The sequence below is a fragment of the Hibiscus syriacus genome, unplaced genomic scaffold, assembly GCF_006381635.1.
Source record: "Hibiscus syriacus cultivar Baekdansim isolate YM2019G1 unplaced genomic scaffold, ASM638163v2 tig00111273_pilon, whole genome shotgun sequence".
In the NCBI taxonomy this organism is placed as follows: domain Eukaryota; kingdom Viridiplantae; phylum Streptophyta; class Magnoliopsida; order Malvales; family Malvaceae; genus Hibiscus; species Hibiscus syriacus.
The window spans coordinates 1,926,014-1,942,342 of NW_024063040.1; the positions used below are offsets into that span (position 1 = coordinate 1,926,014).

Sequence of the window (16,329 nt, forward strand, 5' to 3'; positions counted from 1 at the left end):
CATGGCGGGAAAGGCCTCGAATATCCAAATCTACAAACAATAATAACAATAGTAATTGTTAAATAATAATTATAATTTTGAAAACATTATATAGAAATTCTTACCTTAAAGGCCCAAACAAGCCTGACAAAGTGTATTTCGACCCATCGCCCCGCAAACTTTTGCGGTCATCAAAGGCAGACGACAACTTAGTCCAGGTAGCTTTCCATATATACGAACCCCACGGAAACAGATTCCATGCATTTAGGTCCTCTACCAATAATATTAGCTCCTGAGGAATAGGTTGTTTGGCCCTCTGCCTAAAAAGCCGGCATACAAAAGTAGTAGAAGGCATACTCGGACAACATCGACGTCATTCATCCGAGTAAAACCATCTTTCTTATTAAACAATTTCTTCATGTCGTCGACGTGTAAGTTCGGCTTCTCTATTGATCATCAGGAAAAACCCTGGAAACCATGATGGGCGGGTGATATGACGAGTGTACCGGCCTACATCATCGTGTCGAATCGTAGACCAGTGATTAAGCAGAACTCCTTCCACCCAAAACAAGTATACGCCGGTGGAAAATGAAACCATATCTCTTCCTCACCACGTTGTATACTGTCGGGTAGATCGCTAGTCATGGTCTGAAGCCACAAATGGGTCAAACTAGCATCTCCACCGGATGCTGTACTCTCAGCCATGGCCGAAGCAGGTTTCTTCAAACAATTTTTCTTTGTGCAGGTGAAAGCTTCGAAGCAATTGTAGTGGCTAGGCTAACTTTATTCCTTAATGTCAATGAAGCCGAAAAAATTTCTACAAAAAAACAATAAACATACCAAGTTAGATATACCAAAAACTACACTGTCAAGATATACCAAAAACAATAAACATAAATAGTAGTTTATTCTTGAAACTAAAATTTGCAACACTGTTTTGTCTTTTGGTTGAAATGAAATCGCAACGAGATAATGAGAATCGCAACGCGGAAATGACTATCGCAACGAGAGAATCGCAACGCGAATGACTATCGCGACGAGAGAATCACAACGCGAAATGAAAATCGCAACGCGAAATAAAAAATCGCAAAGCGAAATGAAAATCGCAACGCGAAATGAAATCGCAATGCGATTTTTGTTTCGCGTTGCGTTTTTTTATTTCGCGTTGCGATTCCTCGTTGCGATAGTTATTTCCGCGTTGCGATTTTCATTCTCGAAACTATTCTTCTTCTGCATTACTTCAACCAAAAGACAAAACAAAGACAAATACTAACTCACAGGCTAAACAGTTTAGCAGTATTGGCAGCAATCGAATGAATTAATAAGAAATCTAAGTGAAATGGTTAATCTATTATTGAAATTACCAGTAACTTATCATCAATCTCAATATGAAAAACCTAAAATAATGCAAAAATTTCAAAAAAAAAAACAAAAAAAAAAACTAACCCTCGGAGGTTGATTTTCCATTTCTGAATGATTGTGAGGGATTTTTTACTGTGAATGGTTGTGAGGGATTTCGCCGGCGATGGGGACGGAAATCTTCGGAGATGGGGACGGATTTCGCCGTAGAGAGTGAGAGATGGAGATGGGACTGAGTGTTGTGATTTGGGTTGAGGTATGAGTTGCGATTACTGTGGACGGTTCAGTTTCCGATTTATTAAGAAAAATTCGTGTTTGGAATTTGAAAAAAAAATACGCGTTAATACGAATGGCGCTATGTAAATCGCGTTGCGAAAGTCAGAATCGCGTTGCGAAAGTCAGTATCTCGTTGCGATTTTATATTATCGCATTGCGATAGTAAGTATCGCATTGCGATAGTCAGTATCGCATTGCGATTTTTCCAATTCGCGTTGCGATTTACTTATTCGCATTGCGAATTGGGAAAATCGCAACGACACTGTAGACCATCGCAACGCGATTTCCAACTATCGCAACGCGAAATGCAACGCGAATTTGCGATAATGGAGATCGCGTTGCGAATTAGCGATCGCATTGCGAATTAGCGATCGCATTGCGATTTTGTTGGTCATTTTGGCAAATCTGGAAAAAGTTGGTTAAAATCGTATATTATAAGGCATTTTTGGTCACTGAGACGATTTTGTCTATTATTAATTATACAATACTTAAGATTAAGATATTTAAATATTTAATATATTTTTATTTATGACTGAAATTAAATCTGGATAATATATTTATCAGAACTTATTTCCTTATTAACAGAAAAAGGGACGAAAAATTTAAAAGAAAACGCCGCGGCTGGGGAACTGACTCTGTTACGAGGAAACCAAGAATAAGGGTGCAAAGTAACAGTCGCAGAGCACGTTTGGGGTATTAGATTTCATAATTTTAAGCATGCCATCATTATATCACATTAAATACATACATAAATATGTGCAATTTTATATAACACAAATTACTAATGATGCGCCAAAATCATATGATAAATGAGATTATCTTACTAACATTCAGCACCCTGAATATGGTACGCATCAAAATTTTATATCTTAATATAAAAATAAGTGTTTAGACTTTACATCGAAAACGTTTTAATGTTTAAAGATTTTTTTGTTAAAAATTTGTGTCTAATTTTTTCTCTGTTACATTTTTAGGTGCCCGAAAATCAATCGCCATTAAATTTGGCCGTTAAGTGACACATGTCACGTTCTTATAATTTTAGAACTTTTATTTAAAATAAAAATAAAAATTACTTTTTTGTATAAAAAAAAACATTTTTCCAAATATTAAAAGAACCCTAAACTTTTATTTTAATCCCTTTCTCACCACTGGTTGCCATCAATACCGTCAATTGACTGAATATCCAACGACGTGTGACTGACCAACCACCAACTACCAAAAGCCCTATGCTTTCGCAACCAATCTAACACCCAAAAAATATGTAATTGAAAATTTTCGTTTTAAGATTTTAAAACCATAAATATCCCTTAGAGGGATCGTGATAATCGTCCGTTTAATCGGATTTGGTGGCAAGGTCAGTACCGTGGCAGTCGAACTTTAGCCGTGGCAGGGAGGGGTAGAAGGGAGAAAAGGGGGAAGGGGAAGGGGAGGGAACGTGTCGGGGGGACGGGGGCGCATTGTTCAGTTTTTTAATATAAAATATTTTTAAAAAATTCAAAATCCAGAACCTAATATGTGTTGGTTAATGAGATTTTTAATGGCGGTTTTTAAAATTCTATTAATATGATCACTTAATTATTTAATTAATATCATTCAAGCCCCATGTCGTTAGTATTTAACAAAGTTACTGACGTGCCAGTTAATACAGTTGGTATAATTAGACATTTGATCCTCAATATTTTTATATTTAATTAATTTGGTCTTAATTCAAATTTAATTTAATAAATTAAATCTTTAATCAAGAGGTCGTGACACTTGACACAGCTGACACGTGTAAACACCTAATCGAGGGTTTTTATTTATTTATTTTTATTTAATTACTTTAATTTATTTTCAATACAATCAAATCGTGAGACGTGTGTCCTATTGCTGAGAATGGAACGCCCAAACCGTTAAACGCAAGTGCTTCAATTGGTTCAATAATTACAACAAACTACATTTATCTTATTTATTTTTATTTATTTACTTTAATTTATTTTCAATACAATCAAATCGTGAGACGTGTGTCCTATTGCTGAGAATGGAACGCCCAAACCGTTAAACGCAAGTGCTTCAATTGGTTCAATAATTACAACAAACTACATTTATCTTATAATATTGTTAATGATATAAAACAAAAAATAAAATTATTCAAATGAGATTTCGAACATAGATCAATTATAGAATATATGAGAACCTAAACTAGTTAAACAAATATATTATTATTTTATAATTAAATACATTATATATTTTTAAATTGTATTTAATGTGATATTTAAAATAAAAATTAATTTAATATTCTTATATCTTTAAACTAAATTTAATAATTTTGTCATACTTACTTTCAAAAAATATAAATATACAAATATTAAGCATGTTTTTATTTTAAATCTCACATTAGATACATATTAAATACAATTTAAAATATTATAGTGTATTTAATTATAAAATATGAATATTAGGTTGACCATAGTTTTATAATATATATATATATATATATAAATTAATTATAATAATTATTTTTCTCATACTTATTTTTATAATATTATATTTATTTATAAAAATGAATATGGACAAATATTAAATTTAATTTAAAATTATAAAAAATTAAATTTATTTTCAATTTTAAATTTTACATTAAATATGGTTTAGAATATAATGTATTTAATTGTAAAATATAAATATTAGGTCTTTTATATTATATAATTGGCCTAGGTTTGAAATCTCATTTGAATGATTTTAATTCTTTGTTTTCTATCGGCAAATTTGTTTGAATAATGCAATGGAAAAAAAATTCTTCACATAGTGCAATCGAACAATTATTTGTTTAAATAGGGTGATTGTTACAGTGACCACCATAGGTCTCTAGGAGCACACAACGACCTATGGAGCACTTGGCGACCTATGGAGCTGTAACAATGAGGGAAAAGAGAAGAGTTGCTGCAACAGAGGAGGTTTTGTCGCAAGGAGCACTTGACGACTAATGAGGTCACTGTAGCAAACACCCCAATTCAATAAATAATTTAGGTAGAACCCTATATGAATTTTTTTTTCCAACACCCTGCATGGGCAAGGAAGCCGTTTTCTATCATTAACAATATCAAATAAAGTTTGTTGTAATTATTAAACCAATTGAAGCACTTGCTCTAGTGGTTTGGGTGTTCCATCCCTAACACGGGCACAGGTTTAAACTTCCCCATGGCTAACAATATTAAATGCCATGTATGGGCATACATGAGATTGAGTGAGTTGGTTGATTTAGGTGAAGGAACCGCCATTGTGAGTGGCGCGTCACTTGAGATGCTATACACGTGGGTTATGTTTGATTAAATTCTTTTAATTTATTAATGTTAAATTAATTAATTTGTTTAGGTTTTGGGCGGTAAAGCATAATAAATATTTAATATGTATTGCCCATGACGAAAAGAGCGAAAGAAACAGAATTGTGATGTATTAAAAGAATTTATTTTAATTCAAGTGATCAAAACTAATAATTATATTCAATTTTCATCTTTAAAAAATAAGCAAGTATTAGTTCACTGTTACATCAATGAAAGATAAATTAGATAGTAGTAAGTTTCAAAATCCGATAAGCCACGCATGTTGAAATAAATCAACACGTAATAGAATTAAATGTAATTCATCAAGTGATTAATTAGACTAATACTATACTAATTAATCCGTTTGATCCTTTATTATACTTGTACAAAATTTGATTTTTATTACGACGAACAGGAAACTTAACAACATCTGTTCAACCCATTTGAATTTCGACAGTTGCTACAGTTTTCACTTGTTTGTAACCCCAACCGGCGACACAAACAGATAGAAGCTTGTCCGGGAAAACCGAGATCCCTGTCGTCGAACAGTGGTTTGTACTCGGTCGAGTTAGCGGTTGAAACCCCGGTTGTGTAGTTGTTCTTCCTTCCAAATGGAGAAACCCCAATTGATAGCTCCAAATCTAACTCTTGCTCGTCGCTTGGAATTTTGTCCTGCTGCTGTTGCTCTTCGTCTGTAGTCATCCCGCTGCTGCTAGAGTTGCCTTCTTCGACTGGTTCCGCCTTCGCCTTAATTTGGAACTCGTTGAATTTGAAAGCCAGAGATGGGTTTGCAGAAACGCTTCTGAAATCCAATTCAGTGTGTGTATTTTTATTGGTAGTGGCTTGATTGAGTGGACGATGAGTTTGAGGATCGATTCCTCTGCTTAAAAGCTTCCTTTTGATGTGGGTGTTCCAGTAGTTCTTGATCTCATTATCTGTTCTTCCCGGTAATCTTGCCGCTATCAAAGACCATCTGCCATATCAGATATTCAAATCTCCATCAAAAACGAAAAAAAAAATAGAGATTCACAAATGTTTCCTTTGAAAAAAGAAGCAACCAACTTGTTTCCGAGTAAACTGTGGACCTGGATGATAAGATCATCCTCTTGTTCAGTGAAATTCCCCCTCTTAAGATTAGGTCTCAAGTAGTTAATCCATCTTAATCTGCAACTCTTGCCACACCTAAGCAGCCCTGCATACATACATACATACATACATATATAATTCAAGACTGAAAAGAGAAAAGAACAAATAAAAGAAGGGGAAATTGGGAGCACCAGCAGCTTTGGGGAGGGAACGCCAGCAGCCTTCACCATGAATACGGATGTAATCAGTGAGGCGTTGGTCTTCCTCTTTGGTCCAGGCACCTTTATTGGTATGTGCCTTCTCACAGCAGGGTGACCTTCCCATCCCAATCTCCTGTTCAATTCCTCCCTTGAACAAATCAAACACACCAACTTTGGTCTATGTATATACGTGTACGTGTGTAAGAGACTGAGAAAGTGGTAGCGGTGTTTAGTTTTGGCGTTTGTAAGGGATAATGATTCGAAGAAAAGGGAGGCTATTTTCTGTTTGGGAAAGCAACCGAGAAAGAGAGGATTTTATTACAGTGGGGGAAGAGGCGGCCCAGAGTGAATACGGTATATGTTTTGCTGTTATTGCAACTCGTAGCATCTCTAAAATATTTGTCTGTCATTATATAGAATGTAAGAACATCACGGATCGATACCTACTTCATTTATTTTTATTTTTAAAATGTAATAACGTACGTAATTCATTAATATAATGTGTACATGAAGTGTGTTTTAATTAATGAGGTGATTTGAATTTCAGTGATTAAAATAATAATATATATTTTTAAATATAAATAATTATGCGTGTTATTAAAAAAGTTATGAATAGTATTATTTTGTAATTTCCTTAAAATATTAAGAAACCAATGAGGTGATTTAGTTAAGAGTACTTAGGGAGGGGCATATGGGTAGTGTTTTGAAAACCAGACCGGAATGGTCGGTTCAACCGGTTCAACCGGAAATCGTTGTTTAATCCGATTCAATCTATACCGGTTGAATCGTTACTAGTGAATCAACCGGAACCGCTGAACCGTTCAAACCGGACCGGCTGAAAATCAGAAAAAAATCGAGAAAAAAAAACCGCCAATTTTGTTTTATTTAAAAAAAATTAAACCAAACGACGTCGTTTGTTAAACGAGCCAAATCGAACTCGAGTATTGTTGAGCTCAACTCGAACTTGAAAACTTTAAAAGTAAGCTCAACTCGACTCAAACTCACGAGCTAAAAATTATCAAGTTCAACTCGAACTCGAAATATAATATTGAAACTTGAACTCGAAAAGGCTTGAACTCAAAAAAAAAATTAGAAGCTCGATTGAAGTAAAAGAATAGTTCACTCAATGCTCACCAAAAGGCTCCATGATTTTGAATGTCAAATTACATCTATTATTTATAGAAGTTAGTTGGGATGATCTTCTATGTTTCTTAGCCATGTGTGATTGTTTTGTTATCATATTTTCTCTTTAGATTTTTGGGATGCTCTTCTATCTTTCTTAGCCATGTGAGGTTGTTTTTAAAAAAATTAAACCAAACAATATCATTTTGTTATGATTTTTTTAGCCTCAAATTTATTTTTTAATTATAGTTATATAATTATATTTATTATTTAATATGTTTTACCTTAAATATTATGTTGTAGTTAATTTGAATCATTTTGTTTCACTTGATTTTATGGTTTTTAATTTATATATGTTATGACTTGCTTTGAATATGACTTGTGATATAAAAAAATATTTTTTATTAAATATTTTTGATATTTTTATTTAATTTTTTTAAATAATTATGACGTCGTCCGATTCTTCCGACCGATCAGATCGATTCGACCGATTAAACCAATAAACCGATAACATGATCGGTTCGTTAACCGATCCGATTTTAAAAACTATGCATGAGGGCTGGATTTGGTGGTACGTATCTATTATTTTTAAAGGCTCTCGGTGTTCGGCCTCATTAATATTTTAAAGAGTCCCAAAGTAAATGGACTCGATAATATTTCATGAGAACAAAAATTAAAACTAATTTTCATTTAATATTTAAAAAAATCGATTGGATCTTAATTTAATTTATAATCATTATTTCCGTATCCAAAAAAGTTATGAATTTAAATATATATTAAAATGTAAAATAGAACATCTTATTTGTAGATTAACACGTGATTATATCTAGTTCTTAGATGAACATTTGATGAAAGAGAGCAAAAGCGCGGAAGCAAAAGCAAAATAATTAGGGTGTTCATTCGATTAAAATAGTAGCCGACCGAACCGATACTCTTAATCAAATTAACTGAATTTTTTTTCTTTAACCATTAATCGAATTGAATAAATTTTCGTTAATTCGGTTAATTTTTGAATTAATCAAATTTTTTAGAATTTTAAAATTTAATATTTTTAAATTAAAAAAATAGTTTACAATCTCTAATTAATTTGATTCAAACATTATATTAAAATAATGATTCGAGTGATAACTAATAGATAGGAAAAAATCATGCAAATTCCAGAAACATTAAACAAATGAAATAAAAGAGCAAAAATCACAAACACATAAACGATATCAAATCACAAACCTTAAATCAAACAAGTAATTAAAATCTTTAGAGTTGAAGTAAACTAATCAAAGAGAATATCTAGAATTTTGAAGTTAGGAAGCTAACCTGAATCGAGAGAGCATAACTAAGATTAGATAGAGATAAATAGAGAGAGGGAATGAGAGTTTGATGAAAAGTCGAGTCACTGGTAAGATGAGATTGAAAGGTTTACATTTAATTTTTAGATTATTTTAATTAATTAAAATTGATTTGGCCATTTGGGTTTTAAATGGGTTTTAACTTTTAAATAGATTGGGGCATTGGGCCGGCTGAGTTATATAATTATATTTAAATGTTAATTCGGTTAATTAATCGATTTCGAACCGAATTAACCGTTAATCGAATATCTAAAAAAATCATTAACCGTTCTTCGACCGAATTAATTCGGTTTGGTCGGTTAATTCGGTTAAAACCGAATTTTGAACACCCTAAAAATAATTATGGTAAAGCCCCAATAATTTGGTGTTTTCTCAAAAAATCATCGGTGATCGGTATATTTACCGATCTAACACCGGTCAGATTATATTTCCCGATCTAACACCCGTAGCAGTAAAGCGCGCCCCCTGCCCCGCGCTATATGCTGATTTGGCGCCACGTGGGGTATAGCGTGCCCCTTGTACCGTGCTATACGCTGACATGGGTTACACGTGTGTATAGCGCGCCCCCTGATCTGCGCTATACGTCACGTAGGGGTATAGCGCGGATCAGGGGCCGCGCTATACGCCGTACCGAAATTCTATTTAACGCGATCTCTGGTCTGCGCTATATCTTTTATGAATAATTACATATAGCGCGGTGCAGGTACCGCGCCTTATATGGTTATAAATACCCTCATCCGCCGGTTAAGTTTCTCACATCTCCTGGCATATCTCCTCTCAACTTATAAATTAATATAACAATTCCGTCAACGAGTAATAATTCAGGCAATCTTCTCATATTTGATTTAGAAGTTCGTGCGATTTTTTGTTATAAGGTAATTTTGTTATAATTTTTTAATTATACTTATTGTTTATTATCATTATTTGAAAAAATATTATACTATATATTTTCAATTAATTTTTATGTTTGTAAAATTGAAAAGCGGGAGCATACGTCGAAATAGTTTTGCGGTGTAGGTAATAATATAATATTATATTATTTAAATTATTTACGTTGATGTGTAAAAAATTTATTGTGTTATAATTTTGTTCATATATAATTTATTTAATCAGGTTTGTTTCAGTTATTTTTTTTACAGATATAATATTGCTGCACTTTTAAACTCAAAGAATGGCGCGACTTTCAGCTATTGTTTATTATAATGGTGAAATTCGAGAAGATGAAACTGGCGTTGTTTTCGTATCAAATGAGCGTGTTAAAATATCATTCAAGAGAAACATAACTCTTGAGGAGCTGATAACGAAGATTTCGAGGAAGATTCATGTTGGAAGTAGTAGAAGAATGTCGTCGTTGCAGTACAGATTTCCAACATCATTGTTGCCATTAACTTATACAGCGTTTGAACTTTCGAACAATGATGATGTTCAAATGATGGTTGAAGCTCAAAGTAATTATTCAGACGCCGCTATTGAGATGTATGCACATTTTGTTCAAGTGCATGCTGTTCATGTCAATTATTAAGCTCCCACTATGGGCTGGCTGAACAAGTTGATCAAGTTGACAGCCCGACTACAGTAATGTGTAATGATTTTAATGTCATAATGGGGAGACATTCATCCGCAACTCCTTACGATATGTACCGAGGTGGGTCTACGAACAATTCGTATGGCAGCACCACGTCCAGTTCAAGGGGAAGACATTCATCTGTAAATTTCTTTGACCTTAATATGGAGATGTCATCGACGCAACAATCTGTGCAGTTTCTATTTAACACGATGGCTTTACGCTCCACGGGGAGGCATTCGACTGCGAACTTTTTCGATCTCAATGTTGATATGCCTTCTAGTTCAAGGGGAAGACATGCAAGTAGTAGGTTCTTTGACCTAAATATGGAGCGCATGGAGGAACCATCATCTCCACCAGAAGAACCGCTTCGTGAGCCTGGTGCGGATGGTGCTGAGACTGGACTATTCATTCACCCAGAATTGCCGCAATTCAACTTCGATGATGATGATGTAGATGAAGTTCCAGGAAATGTGACACAAACTGTAACATCCCAAACTATGGGTTAGTGACTAAATGGTAAAGTTTCATAATTTAGTGGTTAAAATAGAAGAATGGATTAGTTTAATGATTTATCTAGAGATAAATCCTAAAAGTTTTAGTAATTATTGAATGAATTAATGGGTAAAATGGTCTTTTTATCTAAAAGATAATTATCTTATCTCTTTATTAAGAGATAAGCATATAGGGAGATATTTCTCCAGAACTTCTCATTCTTCTTCCTCTTTTCCCGTATCCCCAAGCTCAAAGGTGAGTCTTCTACTTAGTTAATTATTTGTTAAGTTTAAGATTGGGTTTTGATCATTAGATGATAACTAAGCTTAAGGAAAGCTTAAGTTATCTTAAGATCAAAAGATAAAGAAGATAGAGAAGATTAAAGATTAGAGGTTCTTGAATGAAATATTGGAATAGAGTTCATAACAAGAATTGAAAGTTGGATTTGACTTGTTATCAATATAAGTAAGAGATATGAAGTAATAGAATTGGATTTGAAACATGTTGCAAATTTGATGTAATTATTAAATTATATATGGAAGATAGGATTTTGAGGTTTAAGATGAAATACATGAATATAGATTGGTTTAAGGATGTGTACTAGAGTTAAGAATGAAAAAGGGGATTAAACATGAAGGATTTAATCCAAAATGAATGATTTTCGGGTTCAAAAAGAGGATTCTGGGTAGAGTGCACCGATGCACATTCTTAGTGCATCGATGCATCAAGGTTAAAACCCAGAAATTGTTTGAATGTGCACCGATGCATTGGTAGTGCATTGATGCACTCTTTTAAAATAAATACATCGAATGCAATTCATGCATCGATGCATAAGTAGTGCATCGATGCATCTCATTAATAATGAAACATCGAATGCAATTGGTGCATCGATGCATAAGGAGTGCATCGATGCATCCCAGCAATATTACTACATCGAATACCTTTTATGCACCGATGCATCAGTAGTGCATCGATGCATACCTTCATTAAAAGATGAAATTGACTTTTCTCTTAGTCTAAAGAGTGAACCATTAGAGTATATTAGTTATAATACTGATATAGATCCATGTGTGATTATGTAGATACTAAAAGTAAGCTTATTCCGGAATGATCAAAGGATTAGAATCGAATCAAAGCAAAGTTAAGGTAAGTGCATACTATATGTATAGTATAATGGAATAAGACTTGTGATAAGTCTAATCCTTATGTTGATTTTTATAATACACTGATTGTGAACATGCATACATAATAATTATGATGATATGATATGTGATATGAGAACATGATATGAATTAAGTGATATGAGCTACATGATCTACGTGAATGTATGAACTTGTGATACATGTGATATGATATGAAATATATAATTACACATACATGTGGTATGTGACATAAGAGAAAGAACAAGTGATATGAAAGGTATAAGAATAATGCTCATACTATACGATATGAGAACTATAGGTGTAGTTGGCATGCCAAGAGTCGAGGGTTTACATATGTTTAAAGGAACATATGAACAGATTACATATGTTTAAAGGCACATATGAACAGTTTACATATGTTTAAAGGCACATATGAACAATTTACATATGTTTAAAGGTATATATGAACAGTTTATGTATGTTTAAAGGCACATATGAACAGTCTACATATGTTTAAAGGCACATATGAACATTTTATATTGTGACCTCTGGATCGTGGTCCTTTGGGACGAATACTGAACTAAGGTTCGGTGCCCCATGAGGGAATTGATACGAGTTGTGGTGACAGCATTAGTGCACAACCTCAATGCACTCACATACCTCTATTCTCAATAATATACATGGGCAATGCAATTGAAATACCGAATTAAAGTGAAAGTGATATAAGAAGGTAAGTTTCGTATGTGCATTATATGATTATATATGTTATCGTGTAATAGATACATGCATCTTGAAATGTCATGATCCAATGGTAAGTATGAACATTCATAAGTTTATTGTTGCATATTCATTTATTGCCTCACTAAGTCTATGACTTAGCGTGTAAGTGATTTACACGTAGGTACAAAGAATCAGGAAAAGTGGAAATAGAAGTAGCACGGACATCAATACTACTAAGAGATCAGATCAGAAGTAATTGACAAAGTATGTACTTGGTTATGTATAAAATGTGGGCATGTAATAAGTGTTAATTACGAATACTCTGATCGATTTTGTATTTTATGGTCTTATGTAAATTAAAGTATTTCGTTTTAATGAAAGTTTTAAAAATTTTCGTGATTTTCTATAAGGGTCAAAGTTTGAAAAGTCAATGTGACACCTCGGACTTGTATTCAGGTTAAATATGAGTTAAGGGTGTTACACAAACTGACCCTCCTGCACACATGTATGAAGCTGATTATGGTGCAATGTACGGGCCAGAATTTGCGGATATGCCTCATCTCAGTGACTATGGATATTACTCATCAATAAATAATGGTGAGTTATCTTTAGGCATGGAGTTTTCAAGCAAAGAAGAAGCAATGATAGCTATCAAAAATTACAATATCCGTAATTCTGTTCAGTCCAGAGTCAACCGATCGACGACCGAAAAATATGTATGCTATTATGCCCGACGCGAAAACGGATGCAATTGGATGGTTCGCGTATCGAAAATGAAGAGGAAAAACCAATGTTATTAAAACCGGACCGGACCGGCCGGTTCGACCGGTTGAATCGTAAACCGGTGGCCTGTCCAGTCCGGTTAACTCCCAAAACCGAATTAGCACAGAACCGGTAAAGAACCGGAAGAACCGGTTGAAAACCGGGGTGAACCGGCTGAAAACCGGCAAAACCGATTTGAACCGCCGGTTCACTTTTTTTCTTTAAAAAAATTAAACCAAACGACGTCGTTTGTTCAACGAGCCGAGTCAAATTCGAGTATTGTTGAGCTCGACTCGAGCTCGAAAACTTTAAAAGTAAGCTCAACTCGACTCAAAAACTCACAACCTAAAAATTATCAACTCAAAATATAATATTAAAACTTGAAATCGAAAAGGCTCGAACTCAAAAAAAAAATTTAGAAGTTCGATTGAAGCCTAAAATTTGAGCTCAATTGAAGCCTAAAATTTGAGCTCAATTGAAGCGAAAGAATAGTTCGCTTTGTGCTCACCAAAAGGCTCCATGATTTTGAATGTCAAATTACATCTATTATTTATAGAAGTAAGTTGGGATGCTCTTCTATGTTTCTTAGCCATGTGGGATTGTTTTGTTCTCATATTTTTACTCTTTAAACTTTTGGGATACTCTTCTATGTTTCTTAGCCATGTGGGATTGTTTTTTTAAAACAATTAAACCAAATGACATCATTTGTTATAATTTTTTTAAGCCCCAATTTTATTTTTTTGATTATAGTTATATAATTATATTTATTATTTAATATGTTTTACCTTAAATATTATGTTGTAGTTGATTTGAATCATTTTGTTTCACTTGATTTTATATTTTTTCATTTATACATGTTATGACTTGTGATATTTTTATACCTTTTAATATTGTAAACTTAAAAAAAGTGTTACATATATATTAATATTGCTTTGAATATTATGTAAAATTAAAAAAAAATATTATTTTATATAAAATCCGGTTCAACCGCGGTTGAACCCGATTGAACCAGTGAACCAGTACCTTCACCGGTTCAATGTCCGGTTCGGTTTTGAAAACATTGGGAAAAACAACATATGGAAACTACCAGTATACAACGGTCCTCACACATGTTGTGTTGGAGGGGTCAACCAAGATCATCCCAACTTGGACTCTAAAATGATATGTCAAGCCATCATGCCCATGGTAAAAGCAAGCTCTCATATAGATGTTGCAGTATTGATTTCAGCTATACAATCGCAGTATGGGTACACTGTCTCCTATAAAAAAGCTTGGTTGGCAAAACAAAATGCCATTGTAAAACTTCATGGCGCATGGGATGCATCTTACAACGAACTTCCAGGTTGGTTTAGGCTAGTACGGAAGTTGAATCCTGAGATAATTGTGGACTTTGAAACCTCCTATGTATACAATAATGATCGAGTTCTTCGTGATCGAAGCCAATTCTACCGGGTTTCTTGGAGTTACCCACAGTGCGTTAATGCTGCCAAATACTGCAAGCATGTGGTCCAGATTGACGGGACTTTCTTGTATAGAAAATACAAGCAAGTTTTATTATTGGCAGTTGTCCAAGATGGCAATCGCAACATTCTTCCAGTTGTTTTTGCTCTTGTCGAAGGAGATGATACAGATTCTTGGGCTTTTTTCCTCCAAAATTTACGTGCACATGTTATCACGAGGGAAAACATATGTTTCATTTCAGATCGCGGAGCTGGGATCAAAGCAGCAATGGAGTCTTTGGGTCCAATGTGGCAACCACCCTTTGTCCAACATAGGTATTGTCTCCGACACATTGCTATGAACTATCATGGAAGGTACAAGAAGAATGCTGAGCGTCAATTAATTTTGCACATGGGTAAGCGAAAGCAAGTTAGTAAGTTATACATTTTTTGATCATTTTAATTTTACAAAGAAAGCAAGTTAGTAAGTTATACATTTTTTGATCAGGTTACGAACTACTTCCTCGAACGTTTGAATCAATGCTTCAAGATTTACGGGCGAAGAACGAGGAAGGATACGATTACATTGACCTCATCAATAAAGAAATATGGATGAACGCATATGATGGTGGATATCGATATGGACACATGACGACCAACTTGGCTGAGGCAATCAATTCAACCTTAAAGGGTGCACGTCACTTACCTGTAGCGACTTTGGTAAAAACTATATATTTTTGTTTGGGGGCACTTTTTGCGAAGCTCGGGGGACAAGCTCAAACCTGGATGCAAGGCGATCATGTCTATCACTCTAGATTAGTTGCAGATCTACAGAAAAAAATTGCTGCATCAAATGGAATGTCTGTAACAAGCTTCTCTAGAAGGCATGAAATGTTTCGTGTCACAGAGTTGCCGCGACCTCTTCAAGGGATTGAAACTGTATCATTAAGAGTAAATCTAAGGGACAGAACGTGCGACTGCGGGTTTTTTCAAGCTCTGAAGTATTCATGCTCTCATGTGATAGCAGCTTGCTCGCACACACGTCAATACTATAACCATTTTGTGGATCCCGTATACCTACTATCTGAAGTTTTTAAGGTATATGAATTTGAGTTTTCCCCCATATGTAATGACAAAGACCCTGATGAGGTTCAAGATTGGCTTCGGATTGTACCAAATCTGAGTTTATTGAGGGAGCGTGGTCGTCCAAAATCCAGTCGAATTTATTACGATATGAATATTCGAGAAAGATCTAGACAAGACAGAAGATGTGGGCATTGTAGAAACCCATGATACACGAGAAAAACATGTCCACTTCTGTTGTCATCAAGTAACAATTGATGAGGAAATGATGTATTTGTTTATCAAATAATAATTCTTGTACTTTAATTTGCATTTACTTCAAGTTAATGATAACCAAATTGATATTTGAATATAATTTTAAATAAAACAAACTTACAATAAGTATTAAATGATAACCAAATTACAATAACTGATATTAAATGGTAATAAACAAAATTAACTGAAATACATTAAAAAA

General features: G+C 33.9%; 1 protein-coding gene across 1 annotated transcript; it reads right to left on the reverse strand.

Moving 5' to 3' along the window:
* Positions 1–5,318: 5,318 nt before the first annotated feature.
* LOC120157505 (transcription repressor MYB6-like) lies at positions 5,319–6,568 on the reverse strand. The gene is made up of 3 exons (XM_039168605.1): positions 6,191–6,568; positions 5,976–6,105; positions 5,319–5,886 (listed from the first exon to the last, which is right to left on the reverse strand). Exons 1-3 carry the CDS (start codon positions 6,321–6,323, stop codon positions 5,334–5,336), a joined length of 816 nt encoding a protein of 271 aa, XP_039024536.1. The 5' UTR covers positions 6,324–6,568; the 3' UTR covers positions 5,319–5,333.
* Positions 6,569–16,329: the final 9,761 nt, after the last annotated feature.